Source organism: Sphaerodactylus townsendi, linkage group LG06, assembly GCF_021028975.2.
Source record: "Sphaerodactylus townsendi isolate TG3544 linkage group LG06, MPM_Stown_v2.3, whole genome shotgun sequence".
Lineage (NCBI taxonomy): Eukaryota > Metazoa > Chordata > Lepidosauria > Squamata > Sphaerodactylidae > Sphaerodactylus > Sphaerodactylus townsendi.
Genome location: NC_059430.1, coordinates 32041919 through 32059881, shown reverse-complemented (window position 1 = coordinate 32059881; position 17963 = coordinate 32041919). Strand labels below are relative to the sequence as shown.

Genomic DNA, 17963 nt, shown 5'->3' with positions numbered 1-17963 from the left:
TCAGGAAGCTGTTCATCGAAGGCGGAGCGGAGGGACAGGCTGAGGGTTTCCGGAAGAGACTTGCACGTGCACAAGCTGCGGTGCTCGTAGGAATCGTTCTCACGTGCCGGAGCTATGAGCTCTCCCGTTACTTGCGCTGCTTGGGTCCGGAGGGGTGTTGCCAAAGAAACGCCTGACAAGGTGAAGCCTCAGCGGGCTGGAACTCAGGAGACCTCCATCTCTATCTGGTGGCGTCGTTAACGAGTGATTTCTGCACAGCACACTAATAACCTGTGTATTAATTAACGAACCCGGTTTCCCCAGCTTGCCTTTGTACTGGAGATTTCATTCCTCCAGGAAGCGATTGCAAACAGTCCAGGTTGCTGTGGCTCCTCTGGTTTCGCCAAAAAGATCGCTAGAGTGGCGATTTTTGTAAAACCTGGGTTGAGGGAAATATCACAGGCTGACCCTGTTTTGGGGAAGAGCCCAGTGCAAAGTTCTTCCCCGAAACAGGGTAAATAGCTTCCTCATCCCGTTATATTTGGGCTGTACAGAAACCACCTTGGAGTGACGGTTACTCCTTCAGTAGCTTTGCTGCAATGTATCTTGCTCGATAATAGCCGGAGAGCTTCTTGGTGGGGATAGGTGGGTGGGTACGATTTGAACCCTGGCCTCTCAGATCATAATTGGATATGCCATGGTGACTGGCTCCTGTTTCATTTATAACTGATTGGGGGTGTTGGTGTGTGTCTGCCTTGCAGGTCCAAATTGATAAGGAAGAATTGAAGCGTCTGATCTCTGAGGCCAAAGAAAGATTGCAGTAAGTGTTGTCGCTGTAGGCCATGAATTTTTTGTGTGCCATACATAGGTAATTTGGGGGTAAAGCTGAGAGTTGTTGTGATGCCTGAGCTAGTCAGGTATGCTTTGGGGGAGGGGGGATTACATAAATAAACACATTTCATTAAATTCATTAGAATAATCCAGTTTGTTAACTAACATAGGAAAGTGTGACTGATTGGGGTCTGTGGGTTTTATTTATTTTCATTCCCTCATGCTCACTAGATTTCATTACTGTTACTCATGTTCAGTAATAATTTGTTTAAAAAAACTATTTCACATTACAATGGCTTGTATGTCCGTTCCGCAGAGCAAAAACCTGATTCATGAAGGGCTTTGAAACATTCATATGCTTGGGGGGTAGCTCCCAAGAGAACTCTGCCGAAGTTTGCGTGAAACCGCTAACATAGTTAATGAGGGCATTAATAACTGGTTGAGCTTCAATTCACATACAAGGCTTCTGAATGGCAGGTATTATGTGAAACTAATGCTTCTGAGTGCCAATTACTATGTGAAATAGTGAAAAAATAAGCTTGTAGCAGAATTTCATTCATTTTTAAGGGTATGTCCCACTGATTTGTTTCCTCATGAGGATGTTTTGGGTTGCAACCCTGTTGGAACAGAGGGAACCTGAAATGGTATAGATCACTCTGTTTTTGTTTTATCTGTTTTCCCACCTTTCCTCTAAGGATCTCATGTTCATGATCTCCTCCCTTCAGTTTAGATTAGACTGAAGGTGAATGATTGCCCCAGAATCATCCGTTAAGGTTTTTTTCCCCTGTGTGTGCATGTGGGATTTGAAACTGTGTCATCTTGGCTTCTTGCAGCCACTGCATCACAGCGGCTCTCTTAAACTTTGCCTTCCTCTTCCACAGAGAAGCGACAGATGTTAGTGATGATGAGTACTGTGGAGAGGCTGCTGGTGACGCCATGGATGTCAGGGAGGCATCTATTCCTGAAGATGAGCATCCTGAAGAATCTGAAAAGCTGGATGATGATGAACTGGCTGAATATGATCTGGATAAATACGATGAGGAAGATGCAGGTATCACCCTCTTGTTACTCCGTCCCTTGCTAGTCAGCCCCAAATATCTATAAGTTTTCATATGGGGGATCTGCTCAAAGTGAATTTAGGAGAAATAACCAATTCATTTAATTATATATTTTGCGACACCCTGCAAGGAATTCAGGATTATCATGCATCCATTTTATTTTCACAACAATCCTGTGATGTAGGTTAGGTGCAGAGAGAGACTGGCTCAAGAGAGGTTAATGGCAGAATATGTTCCAAATCTGGTGCTCCCCTGGCCTGATATTTTTAATAACTGCACTTCATTGGTTATTACTGATTTTTACATAGTAGTTCAAGTGGCACTGAAAAAATAGCTAGGATTACTGCTCCTGTGTTCGATATTTTTTAATGAACTGCACTTCATTGGCTAGAAGCATTACTGATTTCTTTACATAGTAGTTGCTGGAACCTTAACAGCTCTGAAAATAGTTCAGGATTTCAACTAATGTTTAGAGAACGTAGTTTCTTCAGATAGCCTAGGGACCAATTCCCATCAGCCCCTTCCTGCATGGCCAATTGGCCATGCAGGAAGGGGCTGATGGGAATTGTAGTTCCTGAACATCTGGAGAGCCGCAGGTTCCCTACCCCTGGGCTAGAGGAAAGGATTGCCAGCTTTACAAGTGTGTGAGGGATGTACTTTGAAATGTTGGCCATTTCTCAGCTTTCAAGACACACTGGGTATTTGGAGTGTTCAGGTCTAGAAGAGATCCAGACTCTCTCCCTTGTCTGCCTGCCCTAAAAAGGGATCTCAGTACACTATTCCCCAGCAGCCAAAGACTGAACATAAACATGAAAAAGGTGACTGCAGAGCAGATTCTTTCAAATCTCAGCCGCTTCCTGTCTTGAGACTTTCTGGAAGCATGTGGCAAGTAGCCGTTGGAGCTAGGTTTAGTGCAGTAGAGTTTTTCTTGTGTTCCTTAGTAATAATTGTACACCATCAAGTTGCCTAGTTGTAACCAACTTATGGTGACCCCAAGACCTTGGAGTTTTCAAGGTAAATAGTGGTGATTTGCAGACCCAGTCTTCCTTGATGGCTACTTACTGTTGCTGACCCTGCAAAGCTTTCAAACTCTGGCAAGCTCAAACTCCTGTTGTGTTTCTAGTGGGAAGAAAATTATCCTCACATCTGAATGTGATGATCGGTGAGGCCATGAGGATGAACTCTAACCACACCTACCAGTTGTCCCCCAAAACTATCTTTGTTATATCCTAACTCTACTTTGATCTTCAGAAGAAGAAGGGAAAATAACAGTACAGATAGTGGGGTGAGAACTTTTATAACTGAGGCACCATAATAAAAATAATTAAGTACTGATCACACGTGTATTCAGTTCTGTTGCAAACCCTGTGGTTTTCTTTGCTCCAGCACCTTTTACATAGAGAAATTCCCTTCTAAAAGTTGGGCTGTCTTTTTCCTGATCCTGAAGTTGAATATATATCCACTAGTTCTTACAGTGCTCTAGCTCCTTGCCTTATTGTGAGTTCGAAGTTTTGCTTTTTTGCTGAAAGTTATTTTAAATGTCTAAAACACTGTTGTGTGATTACTGTGACTGAAGAGAGCACTTCTTTGTGTTATTTCTGAGCTTCTTCCTTGCCTCAGACATGTTGATGGTCTGATAAGTGGTGTGTCTTGACTAAGAATAAACTTTACTAAGGAAACTGATGCTTGCAGTTGTGCAGTTTTGGCTGACTGAGTGCATTCAGTCTTGTGAAATTATAATCTTTCTTCTGAAGGTACTGAGAGTCTTGGAGAGACCTTTGCTGGTCTTGCATTGTATGGAGGCAATGAAAGTGATCCTTACATTACTATTAAAAATACGGTGAGTAGTAAAGCTCTGTTCTTCAAGGCTAGAGGTTAGGTTCAAATGAGCTTTGACAGGATCTCGCAGCTTTCCCTGCAAAATTGCCCTGGTTTGGACACTGTGTTGTCAATTGATTAGATGGGTGCAGTGGAGTCCTCTCAACTTGATCAGTCTCCTGACATGTGTCTGGAATCCCACATGTGCACTTGGCAGTAAGTTCAAATGAACTTGGAGGGCCATGCTTCAGTGTACGCATATACCGGTAATAGGTTTGTTTGATATACTTATTTAAAATAGTTGTATTCAATTTTTTCCTGATCTATGGAACTGAAAACAGTTGCAGAGTTCTGCAGCAACTTCTTCTGAAGACAGTTTTGTTCTGGCTGATGGGAAATATTTGTGAAAAGGGACAATTTATAGTTTATTAACCTTTTTGCAACCTCTGTGGTACTTCCATTTTTAAAAACAGAATGGAAATGAATACTTTGGTACATAAATGTTTCTGTTCAGTTAATAAATTTACTTTGTATACATGGATCTGCCAACAGGGAGCCCATCTAATTCATCTGACAACCTGGATTTTAGTCCACAAATGCACTTATGGGTATTGCTTTCAGTTTTTTTCCTGCTTCATGTGGCAGAAACTAACATACATGTGCTAAGGTAGCATTCATTGGGAATTAATTGTAACTTGTATTCTCTCTTGCAGAAAGTGAAGGCCTTTAGACGTAAATTTCATGAAAATCTCATCTGTTGCATTTTAATATGCTAATGAGGTTATACATTTTTCCGTTTATGTTGCTGAAGCTGCAGAATATGTTTAGGTCTGATAAGTCAGTTTTGCAGATATTTGAATTGTTCTCACAGTTTCCAGATTTCTGGGAATCTTGCATCTCTCACTGACCTTATTTTCCTTTGCACTATAGGACCAATATGAGCAGGAAGACTTTGTGATTAAACCTAGTGATAATCTTGTTGTGTGTGGCAGAGTTGATAAAGACCATTGCAGTCTGGAAGTCCATGGTGGGTAAACCATTCTTGCATTAAAAAAATTCTTAGGAGATCCAGTAAGACCCCCTGTAGGATTCCTTTATGTTTAATGGCAACTGGGCAGTCTTCGTGTAAGATCTCTCTCCTGTCCTTGTGCTTCCTGAGTCCACGTGCAATGCTCTTAATTTTGGGAGGTTTGCTCCCTTTTTTTGGACAGTTAGTGGAAAAAAGCTATGTTTCTTTGGGTTTCTTCCCCAGGCCTGCAGAAACTGGCCCCTTTGTTTGAGGTTAACCCCTTCGTTTGTTCTAGTGAGTGGTAGAGAGCCACCTTGTTTGTTTGTTTGACTTTTACTCCGCCATTCCCCACCAATGTCAGCGGAAGGCTGCTAGCAACCAATAAAATAAAATTTAAATAAATACATTGAACAACACAAAATAATGTATTGTCGAAGGCTTTCATCGGACCACGGCCACACAGCCTGGAAAACCCACCACAAACACAAAATAAATTTAAAATAATTTCCAACATTAAAGGAAACGTTTTGCAAAGGCTTGTTGGACATTCGCGTTTGTGTCATATTTGTAATTTGTATTTGTAATAAAGGTTTGCATCGTTGACTGTTTCACTTTACTCACTTGAGGATTTTTTAAAATTTCATTTCAGTTTACAATCATGATGAGGAGTCCTTTTATGTTCATCATGATCTCATGTTGTCGGCATATCCTTTAAGTACAGAGTGGCTGAATTTTGATCCTAACCCTGATGATTCTACAGGTGAATAAATCTCTGAGTATTACTCTGCAACTAGCATCTTCAGAATAATTAGATTGTTGCCTAGTTTTTCAGCTTGTTAAAATAGGTTTTGTTTTGAAGAGGTCTTTTCCCTCACCGGTGTGTTCTGAAGCTGTGAAGGAATAACAGGATTTCTGGTCCCAGTTTCAAATTAACACAGTTGTTAGACACTGAGGCAGATTCCGCCCGGGCGGGGATAGCGGTGTTCCACCAGCTTATATGATGCTGGTGGAGCCCCAGGGTCATTTACATGCTGAGGTGTGAGTGGCCCCTGAGCAGCCGCTGCCCACAAAGGCGCCTTTGCATGGAGGTGCCTCCATTTCCTTTCCCCACACTTGCCAAGGTTGGCAGGGACGGGGAGGAAAAATGGAGGCGCTGAAAATTGGAGGCACCGAAAAGCAGTGCCTCCAAGCCAGTGCCGTTTGTTCAGTGCCACAGGGAAACGCTGTTTCCCAAATGCCTTGATTCAGAAGCGGCAGCCATGCAAACAGCGCCCCGGAACTGTGTTTTTACCGTTCCAGGGGCATGTTTTTCACCCATGCAGAATCCACCTGAGTTCTTACTGCAACTCCAGCTTCAGCTTAGCTGTTCCTGTTCCAACAAACACCCACCTCTCATGTGATATTCCCTTTGAATTAACAGCAGCTACAGAACTATAGAAGCATAAGCTTCTATAGATATTAAGCTTTTTGAACAGCATTTTTTAAAGAAAAAGTTCTAATAGATGACTTTTTCAGTGCAAGACGTTTTATTGTAAACAAAGGCTCACTTCAGCCATTGTGTGAAAAGCTATGGTTTAATTAAACTACAGCTAGTGTAACTGATTGCTGGCCACTTCAATAAATGATTAAGCAAGTTTACCATCAAACTTGGATCTGAAGTTGGCTTGTTAACCTCAGTTAGTATTTTCTGAATCCAGACATTCTGGCTTGTCCTCTGGTAATACTCTCCCAAGCCAAGAAAGTAATGAAACTGGTGCTTCTTGAGGCAAGTCAGGGTTTGAATCATTGTGAGCTGATTCTGGGTTACACAGCCTAATCATTATTGAATAAACTGGTTTTGGGTTTTGTCTGATCCAGGCCAAAAGATATTCTGTGCTGTATCAGTTCATTAGATGATCGCAGGTAAATATGTTAATCTAGTCAGGTGAGATCAGGACAGAAACCAGATTGTTAACAATGTGAATGGCCTTGTGAATCCTGTCCAATTTCTCTGGCATGTTCATCTTGCAGGAAATTATATAGCTGTGGGTACAATGAGCCCCGTTATTGAAGTCTGGGATCTTGACATAGTAGACTGTTTAGAGCCAGTCTTTTCCCTTGGAAGCAAGAAAGCCAAAAAGAAGAAAAAGAAAAGCAAGAAGGTAATGAAATGTTTTATAATAATGTTAAGTTATGATGCTTATTCCTCCTTTTTAGTTTCAAGTTGAAGAAGAAGAGTTTGGATTTATATCCCCCCTTTCTCTCCTGCAGGAGACTCAAAGGGACTTACAATCTCCTTGCCCTTCCCCCCTCACAACAAACACTCTGTGAGGTGGGTGGGGCTGAGAGAGCTCCGAGAAGCTGTGACCAGCCCAAGGTCACCCAGCTGGCGTGTGTGGGAGTACACAGGCTAATCTGAATTCCCCAGATAAGCCTCCACATCTCAGGCGGCAGAGCTGGGAATCAAACCCGGTTCTTCCAGATTACATACATGAGCTCTTAACCTCCTACGCCACTGCTACTCCTGAATAGAACACTTTCAAGCATCAGGATAACTGGAATTTCCAAACCTACTGGCAGATCATCTGTGTTCTGAAATCAACAGGGAAGAGAGATACAACAGGTTTTGAAAGCATCTGGGGCAGGTGTTTTTTTTTTGCAGAATTAGGTTAAAAAATGGATCAAAAGGGTTGGCCCATCTTTGGGTTGGTCCTAATGAAAGTATTTTACAGATTGTCTATTTTGGACTAATGCTGCAGCAAATAACGAGGCTCCTTGATGGTCGTGTTAAAGGAGCATCCAAATTACACAGCTAATCAAGCATTTTTTTGTAACACCCCTGGGAGCTATAAATAACTTTTCGATGTTTTTTTGTTTTCAGAGTTCATCTAGAGAAGATAAGTGTGAAGGGCATACTGATGCAGTTCTCGACCTTTCATGGAATAAACAACTCAGGTAAAAGAAGTTTTGAATAGTAAATGGGTGCAGTGGTGTTCTTTTAGAGAAAATGGCATCAGTGTACATAGAATAGTCATCCACTGATAATGAAAAGAATGGCAAAAATTAGAAGATTCACACCCTGCTTTTCACAGAGATTCATGGGAGCTTTCAATAAATAATGTAGATTACTGGTAAAAAAAAAAGGTATAAATTGAGTCTTTTAAACTTACCTTTTGTGTTTCATCTTAAGAAAATGGTTTCTGATTAATAAAGTACATTTTGCCTTAGATATTTGCCAGACAACTAGAACCTAGAAATATGACTTCACAGGGCATTGTTTTGTTTCATATGGAGGTCTACTGGTCATTTGAAATCCTAAGCAAGAGTCAAGGTGGGGGTGAAGTGCCAGAAAGGAAGGCTGATACAGACCAGTTCCCTTGTGCCTTCAAATGCAGGAGGTCCCTGGCAGCAAAACAAATCTGTAGTCCTGTAGGCACTTTGAGGTTTCTTGCATAAACTTCACAAATGTGATAAATCTTATTTGTTGCCTCAGGAATAGTTCATTTTCTTTGCTGTTTCCCTGGGTGTTGATAGCCTTTTGAAAAGTGCTACCTCCTGTGCATGTTAATTAAAACTCTACAGATGAGAGAAGAGAAGAGTTTGGATTTATATCCCCCCTTTCTCTCCTGCAGGAGACTCAAAGGGGCTTACAATCTCCTTGCCCTTCCCCCCTCACAACAAACACCCTGTGAGGTAGGTGGGGCTGAGAGAGCTCCGAAAAGCTGTGACTAGCCCAAGGTCACCCAGCTGGTGTGTGTGGGAGTGCACAGGCTAATCTGAATTCCCCGGATAAGCCTCCACAGCTCAGGCGGCAGAGCTGGGAATCAAACCCGGTTCCTCCAGATTAGATACGAGCTCTTAACCTCCTACGCCACTGCTGCTCCCTGTCCTGCTGTCTTAATTCCACACATTGTGGCTTACAGGCGGCATCTGCCATCATCAGCAAGCCTGACTGACTTTTTTAGTCTGTTCCACTATTTCACCCAGTGGCTTGGTTTTCTGTGTAGAAACCTTAAACTCATTGTTGCAACTTTTTAAAGTTTAAGTTTCAGGCCTTTTATTTCCATCGGATGAAGCAGTGTGCTTGTTTCTTTCAGATCTGTGTTAGCAAGTGCATCAGCTGATCACTCGGTCATTCTTTGGGACATGTCCACAGGCACCGCAGCAGCAGAACTGCCTTTTCACACAGACAAGGTATCTTGACGACTTCTGCTATGAAAATGTAAAGAAAAAGTACCACTCATCTAGCTGCTGGCTTTAAAAGAGAATCTGCATATCAGCATTACTCATTACTAGGTTTGTCGAAGGCTTTCACGGCCAGATTCAACTGGTTGTTGTGGGTTTTCTGGGCTGTGTGGCTGGACCACAGCCACACAGCCTGGAAAACCCACAATGACCATTACTAGGTTGTTCTCCCCCCACCCCCCTCACATGCACATGCCTTGGTAGGATTTTTTTTTTTTTTGCTTTTTGCTGCTGTCTGATGAACAGAAGGTGAATAGTTGCCTGGCACAGAAATGCCATGTTAGACTTTACCTGCAGGATGTATCCTAATTTTGCAGCTGTTGAGAGAATGTTAAATCCATTGACTTTGAATACCACAAAGCAAATATTGGTGGAAATTGATGACATCTAGTTTGGGGGATTTACAGATTCAAACATGGTCTGTTTTGCGGGCCATTCAGCAGGGAGGCTTGTGGAGTGTGCTGATATACATGAAAAGGGACAGGACTGTTGTGCCCTTAACAGCTGTGCAGTGGAAGGGGTATAAGCAGGGGCAGTTTTCTCTTTTTCTGAAACTGCAGTGTGGTATAGCAAGTTGTCTTCTACAGGGTTATTGAAAGTGTAAGAACCCTATCCTGTCTGTCTTGTAGTAACTCACAACACCACAAAGATATTTGTGTCACTGAAACAATTTTTTGCAATACTAAAAACTGTCAACTTGGTTTTAAACCATTCAAGTAAATATTGGTGCAGAATATCCAAACAAATATTTGCAGATATTGGTTTCAACTCTACCTACACTTTTGAGAATGAGGCACTAATTGAGATCTGAAGTAAGCTTTGGATAGTCAGTCAGAGCCACCAATGAGAGTGCTTTAGAATTGCCTTATAATAATATAAATTCATGAACATTTTCTTGACAATTCTTTGTCCTACATCAGCAGCTTTTTAAATCCAGTGTATATTTTGCATGTTAATCTATTGTTTGTCTTTTGTTTATGGCTAGTAGGTTTCCAAAATGCCATAGTTTTGGAAACACTTCACATATTGAGAACTTTAGAAAAGATCATATTTATTGCAAGAGTAGATTTGAAACGCATTTACCCTCAAATTAATGTTTGTTTTAGGTGCAAACGCTACAATTTCACCCCTTTGAAACACAGACACTGGTTTCTGGTTCCTACGACAAGTAAGGAAGTTTCTTTTCCCCATCGCTTCAATTTACGTATGAGGTGTGCTTGTAAGAAGAATACAGAAATACTAACTGGTATCATTCTTTAGTGTAGATCATAGGTGTCAAACTCGCGGCCCTCCAGATGTTATGGACTGCAGTTCCCATCATCCCCTGCCAGCATCATGCTGGGATGCTGTGGTGTAGATGTACTCTGTCACAAAGTTAATACTGTGGTACCTAAACACTAACTCCTTTCAAGTAAAAATATAATAGGCAGTCTTATCCATGTGCCTAGCTATGGTCCTGCAGCCACCCCCTGTTGCTGCCTCCAAAGAGGCTGCGGGAGGTGGGGGTGGGGGCTGGGAAAGTCAAACAGCCTGCCCACTGCCAAGGAGCCTCTGTAGACCTCAATTGTCGTGGCCAACCCCAGCGCCTGCCTCTGACACTTCATCTGACATGGCTTCCAGAGCGAGGCCAGCCTCTCACACTCAGCCCTCGACCCCTCATCGGAGAGTGGAGAAACATTTTATGGCTTTGAAAGCGGTGTCCACCTCCTGCAACCAGCCCTCAACTTCTCCACCAGCAGCAGGAAATATTCCTCAACTTTGGAAGTGAGGCGGATTCCTCGATTTTGAAAGTGAGGCGGAGGCAGAGCCAGATGACAGCGGCAGCACCTGGACAAAGCATAAATGCCAGCTGTCAGTAGGGAAGCACCGGGAAGTATCACTTGGCAATGACAGCTCTGAGCCAGGTCCGTTTTACTGGGCCCCCAGCAATCCCACCCTCTCTCAGAGCAAGACCCTCACCTTCCCCATTGGAACAACGCTGCCTTCAGCTCTGCTGTGACCTGGCCAAGAGCTGAAAGGGGGCTAGATCATCCGTCCATAGATTGTAAGTGGCTCCCAGAATTGGTTCTGAAGAACAAGGCAAGATGACGCAGCCCACTCCCCCGGCCGACAAATGAGAGACTGCAAACGGCTGCCTCTCTGCAGAAAGCCACATGTCACCTTGTCTTCCTGCTGCTCTGTGCTGGCCCTGCATCCTGCTCCTGCACCCCTTTTACTCTGCCCGTCTCCCTGGCTGTTTTTCTCCAGACAGGCCCTGGACTTCTCTTCTGGACTTCGTCGTACTGGGACTGCACTTTGACTACTGCTCCTGCCTTCTGTTTTGGGATTGTTCTTGCTTCACCTCTGGACTGTTCCTGATGCACACAGGGGTCTTGTGCCTCTCCTCCTCAGCCACCAGAAAGACTGCAACAGCAGTGCACTTATGACAGCCAGGAGGCTGGCTTTAAGTCCTAACTGAAGTCTGCTGGCATAGTGCCAGCTAAGGCTCCTCCCCTGGCCATGCTCCCAGCCCAATTCCACTACGGCAGGGGCACTGAGATGTTGGCACTGGATTTAGTGCTGTGTTCCAGCACTGGGGTGGGGCCGTGGCAGCCACACGCTGGTGGAATCATCCCTCTGTTGGAGTAAGTGCCCTGGGTAGGGCAAAGGTGGATTCAGCCCTTCCTCAGGATGGGACTCTTAGGCGGATTCCACATGTGCCGGAAACAGTGGAGTGCAACCGGCATAAATGGAAACACAGCTGCCCCGGGGGCATCACATGGCCAGGCGCCCCATGGACAGCATGCAAATCGGCCAGGCCATGGGCCTTCGCACGAGGCCTGGCAGTTCTTTTCTTGTCTGTTGTCTTGTCGGACACATAGAACTCCCCCCCCCCGCCCCGCCATTCAACATCTTGCAAGACCCCGATACAGCCCTCGCGCCTGTGTGGCTACGCAGACTGGAAGTGGCAATACAGGGGAGATGCAGGTGCAGCTGGAGCAGAAGCGCCTCCTGCCCAGCTGTTTGCATGGTGCCAGTTGCAGACTGGCGTTTCCGAAAAGACTCGCCTGTTGAGTGAGTCACAGAAACGCTGTTGTGGGGAAAATGGGTCATTGCAGCTTCGCTTCAGCAGCGGTAGCTGTGCAAAGTCCTCTCCCACAACAGTGTTTGTACCATCCGCACCCTGCTGCTTCCGGCCCGTGCAGAATCCGCCTTAGAGATGCCTTCTTCAGTACAGTCTTTTTGTAGTTACCTGTTTGATTTCCTTGCCTTTGAATCTTCTGAGTTAGCTGTGAGCTGTTACTAATTACTCTCTGGGATTTATTATGATTTACTGGTTGCTTGGTTTTTAGTTTTGAAAGCGACTGTCTTTGGTCAGCCTGAACAACCATTCCCCTTCATTCCTCTGAAGCCCCAAGTGTATCTTTCGCTACTGCTGTCTGAGTTGGTGGGGGATGGATGTTGCTGTTTTTAGTTATGTTCCTTTTCTGTTATTTTATTCCTTGTGGATAGCACTGTTGAGCACTACAGCATTCCTTTTAAAATGTATTTTGAATAATGACAGCAGTTACTTTATTTTTCTTCTTTGTATGCTTGAGGAACACTTCTAGGAGGTTGTTCAGGTTATTTGTGAGACCTTTAGGTCTGTTTTTTTCTTTTTCAACTATGCTAACGTGTAAAATGATGCTTCCAGATCAGCCATTTTATATGACTGCAGAAGTCCACAGGATGGCCGTAGAATCTGGAGGTTTAGTGGAGAAGTTGCAAGAGTGACTTGGAATCATTTCTCACCTTACCATTTCCTAGTAAGTTCTTCATCTTGTAGCTTCTTCTTGGATTGTCTTTTCCATGTAGTGACTGGACGGAACCATAATTCCTCATTTTGGGGACACATTGGGGCAGCTTCTCTAGTTTGTGTTAGGTGTAAGCGGAAACATCTGTATTTGCTGCTTTGGCACTATTGCTATATTTCATGTAAGTCACAGTATTGAATGCATTGCCTTTCCCTTGATGCACCTCCTTCTTTCTCTCTTGAACCTGTGACGCATGTCTGAGGCTAGCAGAGGCAGGGACAGTAACTGTACTCCAAAAGGGTCTTCCGCTTGACTGTGTTTCCCACCTTAGACAGCTGGTACATTTCTTGGTTGTCATAAGTGAAGCACAGTTGCTTGAATGCTGCACAGAGGACTAGAATTACAAGAGCAGCTCCTGTAACACAGCAAATGTTGTGCAGTGATTAAAGTGTCAGATTATAATCTGTGAAGCCAAGGACTGGTCCCCACTCCGCCATGGAGGCTTACTGAGTGACCTTGAGCCTAACCTACTTCACAGGGTTGTTGCGAAAGTAAAATGGAGGCGCGAATGGATTAAGCTGCTCTAGGCCACCATTGGGGAGAAAGGTGGGGTATAAATAATATATGTCATAAGGAAGACAATGTCTCCCCCTCAAACAAAAAATCGGCGCAAGCTGAAGATTTTAAAGCACTCTGCAATTGGTGTGTTAAGGGTGACTGCTAATAGACGTTTGCCATTTTCATTGTGACCAGAAGTCTTATTTCTTAATTTTGCCGATCCGTTGAAGCTTTCGGTGGCATTTGTAGTTGAAACAAATTAGTAGCAGTGTTAGAGGTCTCAAAGCGGAAGATCTGAAGATGCACATTTGAAGGATTTTTTTAAATGTGCCAGTGCCTTGGACTGCTGAGGAAATGGACAAAAGTGTGTGTGGGTGTGGGTGGGTGGGTGGGGGTGCGTGCGTGCGTGCGTGCGCTCCCAAACAGCATCTTGCCATTTCCACAGATGCTGCTTTGGCAATTGGGCGGCCCAATAACCTTCTGCAGATGGCGGCCCTGGATTCAGTCTTGCCTCTAGCATTTTAACCAGTTGTGGGATTAAAATAATTTAACAACTGGTTGTTTTCAAGCACCACTGTAGCAACCAGTTCTGCCAAAGTTGTGCGAACCTGCTGAATCCAACCACTGATTTTAACCCTTGAAATGTCTCCTCTAGGCCAGCACAGAAGATGGATTTGTGTACTCCATAGATGCCCGTTCAGATAAACCAGTCTTCACATTGAAAGCTCATGATGAGGAAGTATCTGGTAAGCATCAGATCCTGCAACACTGGATCTTAAGAACATAAGAACAAGCCAGCTGGATCAGACCAGAGTCCATCTAGTCCAGCTCTCTGCTACTCGCAGTGGCCCACCAGGTGCCTTTGGGAGCTCACATGCAGGATGTGAAAGCAATGGCCTTCTGCGGCTGTTGCTCCCGAGCACCTGGTCTGTTAAGGCATTTGCAATCTCAGATCAAAGAGGATCAAGATTGGTAGCCATAAATCGACTTCTCCTCCATAAATCTGTCCAAGCCCCTTTTAAAGCTATCCAGGTTAGTAGCCAGCACCACCTCCTGTGGCAGCATATTCCAAACACCAATCACACGTTGCGTGAAGAAGTGTTTCCTTTTATTAGTCCCAATTCTTCCCCCCAGCATTTTCAATGAATGCCCCCCAGTTCTAGTATTGTGAGAAAGAGAGAAAAATTTCTCTCTGTCAACATTTTCTACCCCATGCATAATTTTATAGACTTCAATCATATCCCCCCTCAGTCGTCTCCTCTCCAAACTAAAGAGTCCCAAACGCTGCAGCCTCTCCTCATAAGGAAGGTGCTCCAGTCCCTCAATCATCCTTGTTGCCCTTCTCTGCACTTTTTCTATCTCCTCAATATCCTTTTTGAGATGCGGCGACCAGAACTGGACACAGTACTCCAAGTGCGTTCGCACCACTGCTTTATATAAGGGCATGACAATCTTTGCAGTTTTATTCTCAATTCCTTTCCTGATTATCCCCAGCATAGAGTTTGCCTTTTTCACAGCTGCCATGCATTGAGTTGACATTCCCATGGAACTATCAACTAAGACGCCCAAATCCCTTTCCTGGTCTATGACTGATAGCACTGACCCCTGTATAATAATAATAATAATAACCTTTAATGGCATATAGCACTGACCCCTGTAGCGTGTATGTGAAGTTTGGATTTTTTGGCCCTATGTGCATCACTTTACATTTTGCTACATTGAACTGCATTTGCCATTTCTGAGCCCACTCATCTAATTTATCAAGGTCCGCTTGGAGCTCTTCGCAATCCTTTGTGGTTCTCACCACCCTACATAATTTGGTATCATCTGCAAACTTGGCCACCACGCTACCCACCCCTACTTCCAGGTCATTTATGAATAGGTTAAAGAGCACTGGTCCCAAAACGGATCCTTGCGGGACACCACTCCCGACATCTCTTCATTGTGAGAACTCTAGTAAGTTTGTAAGACAGGATTTGCCTCTGCAAAAGCCATGCTGACTCTTTCTCAGCAGGTCTTGCTTTTCTACATGTTTAATAATTTTATCTTTAATGATAGATTCTATTAATTTACCAGGAACAGATGTCAAACTGACTGGCCTGTAATTTCCTGGGTCCCACCTAGATCCTTTCTTAAAAAATTGATGTGACATTGGCCATCTTCCAGTCTTCAGGGATAGAGCCTGATTTCAGGGATAATCTTCTTATGGACAGTCTCCCCATCATCAACCTGCAGATGTCAGCCTTTCATCTGTGCTCTCTCCTGCATGCGTATTCCATGGCAAATGATAATTTGCTTCTCTACTGTATAAAGCAGAGGTTCTCAATCTGAGGGTCGCCTAAGACTCTCTGCATCAGTGTTCTCCATCTGTAAAATGGATAAATGTTAGGGTTGGAGGTCACCACCACATGAGGAACTGTATTAAAGGGTCGCGGCATTAGGAAGGTTGAGAACCACTGGTATAAAGTGTTTTGCCCTGCTCATTCTTCCAACAGTGTAGCCACAGTAGCCTTTGGAAGCAAAATTCCTAGAGATCCTAATTATTAATAAGCTGGTGGTAGTGAATATGCCTTGGTTCCTCTAGAGAATTCTTTCTATCAATAATGTTACTCACTCCATCTGTTTGTTTTGCAGGACTACAGTTAAGCAGCCAAGTCAAAGGATGCCTTGTGACGTCATCTTCTGACAAACATGTGAAAATTTGGGACATATTAGGAGACAAACCTAGTGTAGTTCATTCCAGGGACATGAAAATGGTAACTTGAAACTCTTTGCAAACAAACCTAATCATTGAACCATAAAAGATCCTACCATTTAGTTTGGAATATTACTTTCTCATAAATGTATAGAATAAAAAGTTGTTGAGGTGAGGGTATGATTGTATGGACAATGCGTAGACTGAAATTTCAAAGGTACACATCCACACAAAAATATCCAACCTCCCGAAGCTAACCTTATATAGACTCTGTATTTATAAAACTGTACCAACTGTTGATAATTTTGGCTGGGCTGCACTTTGCCATCAAAATACTGGATTCCATATATACAGACTTGCTGGAATCAGTATCGCTTTACAGTATTCTGAGAGGAAACTTGTAAAGGAAAATATATACCCAACCCCTGCTTGTGTTAAGCACACAGTATTTTTGCCACAGACATTGTTCATTTCAGTTTTTACTAATTTTTTGTACTAGATTTGAGCCTATCACGAGAGGCTATTGCAAGTAGTTCGGCAGAAGATAGCAAAGAAATTCAATCTTTTACTTTCTTTTCCTTAGGGTGTCCTGTTCTGTGCAGCGTGTTGTCCAGATTTACCATTTGTCTATGCTTTTGGGGGAGAGAGACAAGGACTACGCATTTGGGACATAAGCACCATTTCTTCAGGTGATAAACTTCAATCTTTTTTTCTAATGCAGTACTGGGTTGGATGCAGCCAACTTTTTTACTCAATCTCCCCTAATTCCCCTCCTTTCTACACCTTCAACCTTTGTAGTTTCTATCCCGGTAGATCCCATTATCTCCAGAAGATTCTTTTTGGCAGGGAGGGGGGGTGGGAATCAAGAGTAGAGCCCCTTTTCCCAGAGCAATGAAGGTTATATTTTCACGAGAATAAAGGTTATGAGAGAATGATATTTCATTTTGTACTTACTGAGGAAGGAAGAGGCTGTTGTATGTTGCTAAGAATCAACCTTCAGTTTCATGATGCTAGACTAGATGTGAACTAGGAGCATTTAAGCATTCCTGTGAGTTTTTAGACAAAGAGAAGGATTTTCCCATAGAAGTGAGAGGTTTGCGTGGAAGAAATAAAGTGTTTCCTGACTGCTCAGCAGGCAGGAAATGCCTTCAACTCAGATTGGAGGGAAAAGATTGCTAGTTTAGTGATTTTTCAGAAACCTGGGTTGAGATAAATAAAATGTTCTGAAGATGTTTTGGGAGAGAGAGCTGTGCGAACTTCCTCCCCAAAACAGGTTTTAAAATTTCCTCAAGACGTTTTATTTTTGCTGTGTGGAAATCACCATAGACCAGGGGTGGCCAACCTATGGTACCCCAGATATTAATGGACTGCAATTCCCATCAGCCCCTGCTGATGCTGGCAGGGGCTGATGGGAATTGTAGTCCATGAACATCTGGGGTGCCATAGGTTGGCTACCCCTGCATAGACAATTATAGAAATCACCATAAACTCATAGACAAAAGCTCTGCTTTTGAAAATTCACAAAAAGGAGATTGTACTTGGTCTGTGTTGGAGGGGTGTGTGTTAAATGCATGCATAGTATTCATAGTATAACTCCTTGGGGCCCAGAATAACTGTACTCTTCCCCCCCCACACACACAAAATTATGTGCCTGTCAGCTGAAGAATTAGCATGCAGAGCTCATATGTGTAATTTATGGTTAGAATTTTCTGTTTGTTCTGACTGATGCTTACTTGAATATTTATTTGCATTACAGTGAATGAGGTCTTTGGGAGCAGACAGAGGCTGATGGTTGACCAATCAAGAACAGAAGCAACCAGTTCTGTACAGCAGCAATAACTCAAAAACCAAAACGGACCCATGAGGCAACTTAATTGTCAAATTGTGTACAGTCCCAGTGTAATGAATAGCAATGTCATAAAGATTGTACATACAGTGAAGCATGTGTCGGTCTAAGTTGCTATATGGCTTCCTGATGAGCAGCAGAAAAATTGTAAGGACAGTTTGACCTCTTCAGG

At 43.4% G+C, this 17963-nt stretch overlaps 1 protein-coding gene across 1 annotated transcript; it reads left to right on the top strand.

Moving 5' to 3' along the window:
- On the top strand, positions 1-17885 carry PWP1 (PWP1 homolog, endonuclein). Its single transcript, XM_048500035.1, has 15 exons — positions 1-180; positions 741-799; positions 1692-1861; positions 3623-3708; positions 4617-4713; positions 5345-5455; positions 6706-6836; positions 7556-7629; positions 8772-8868; positions 10026-10087; positions 12593-12704; positions 13906-13996; positions 15885-16006; positions 16529-16634; positions 17702-17885. Exons 1-15 carry the CDS (start codon positions 115-117, stop codon positions 17782-17784), a joined length of 1467 nt encoding a protein of 488 aa, XP_048355992.1. The 5' UTR covers positions 1-114; the 3' UTR covers positions 17785-17885.
- Positions 17886-17963: the final 78 nt, after the last annotated feature.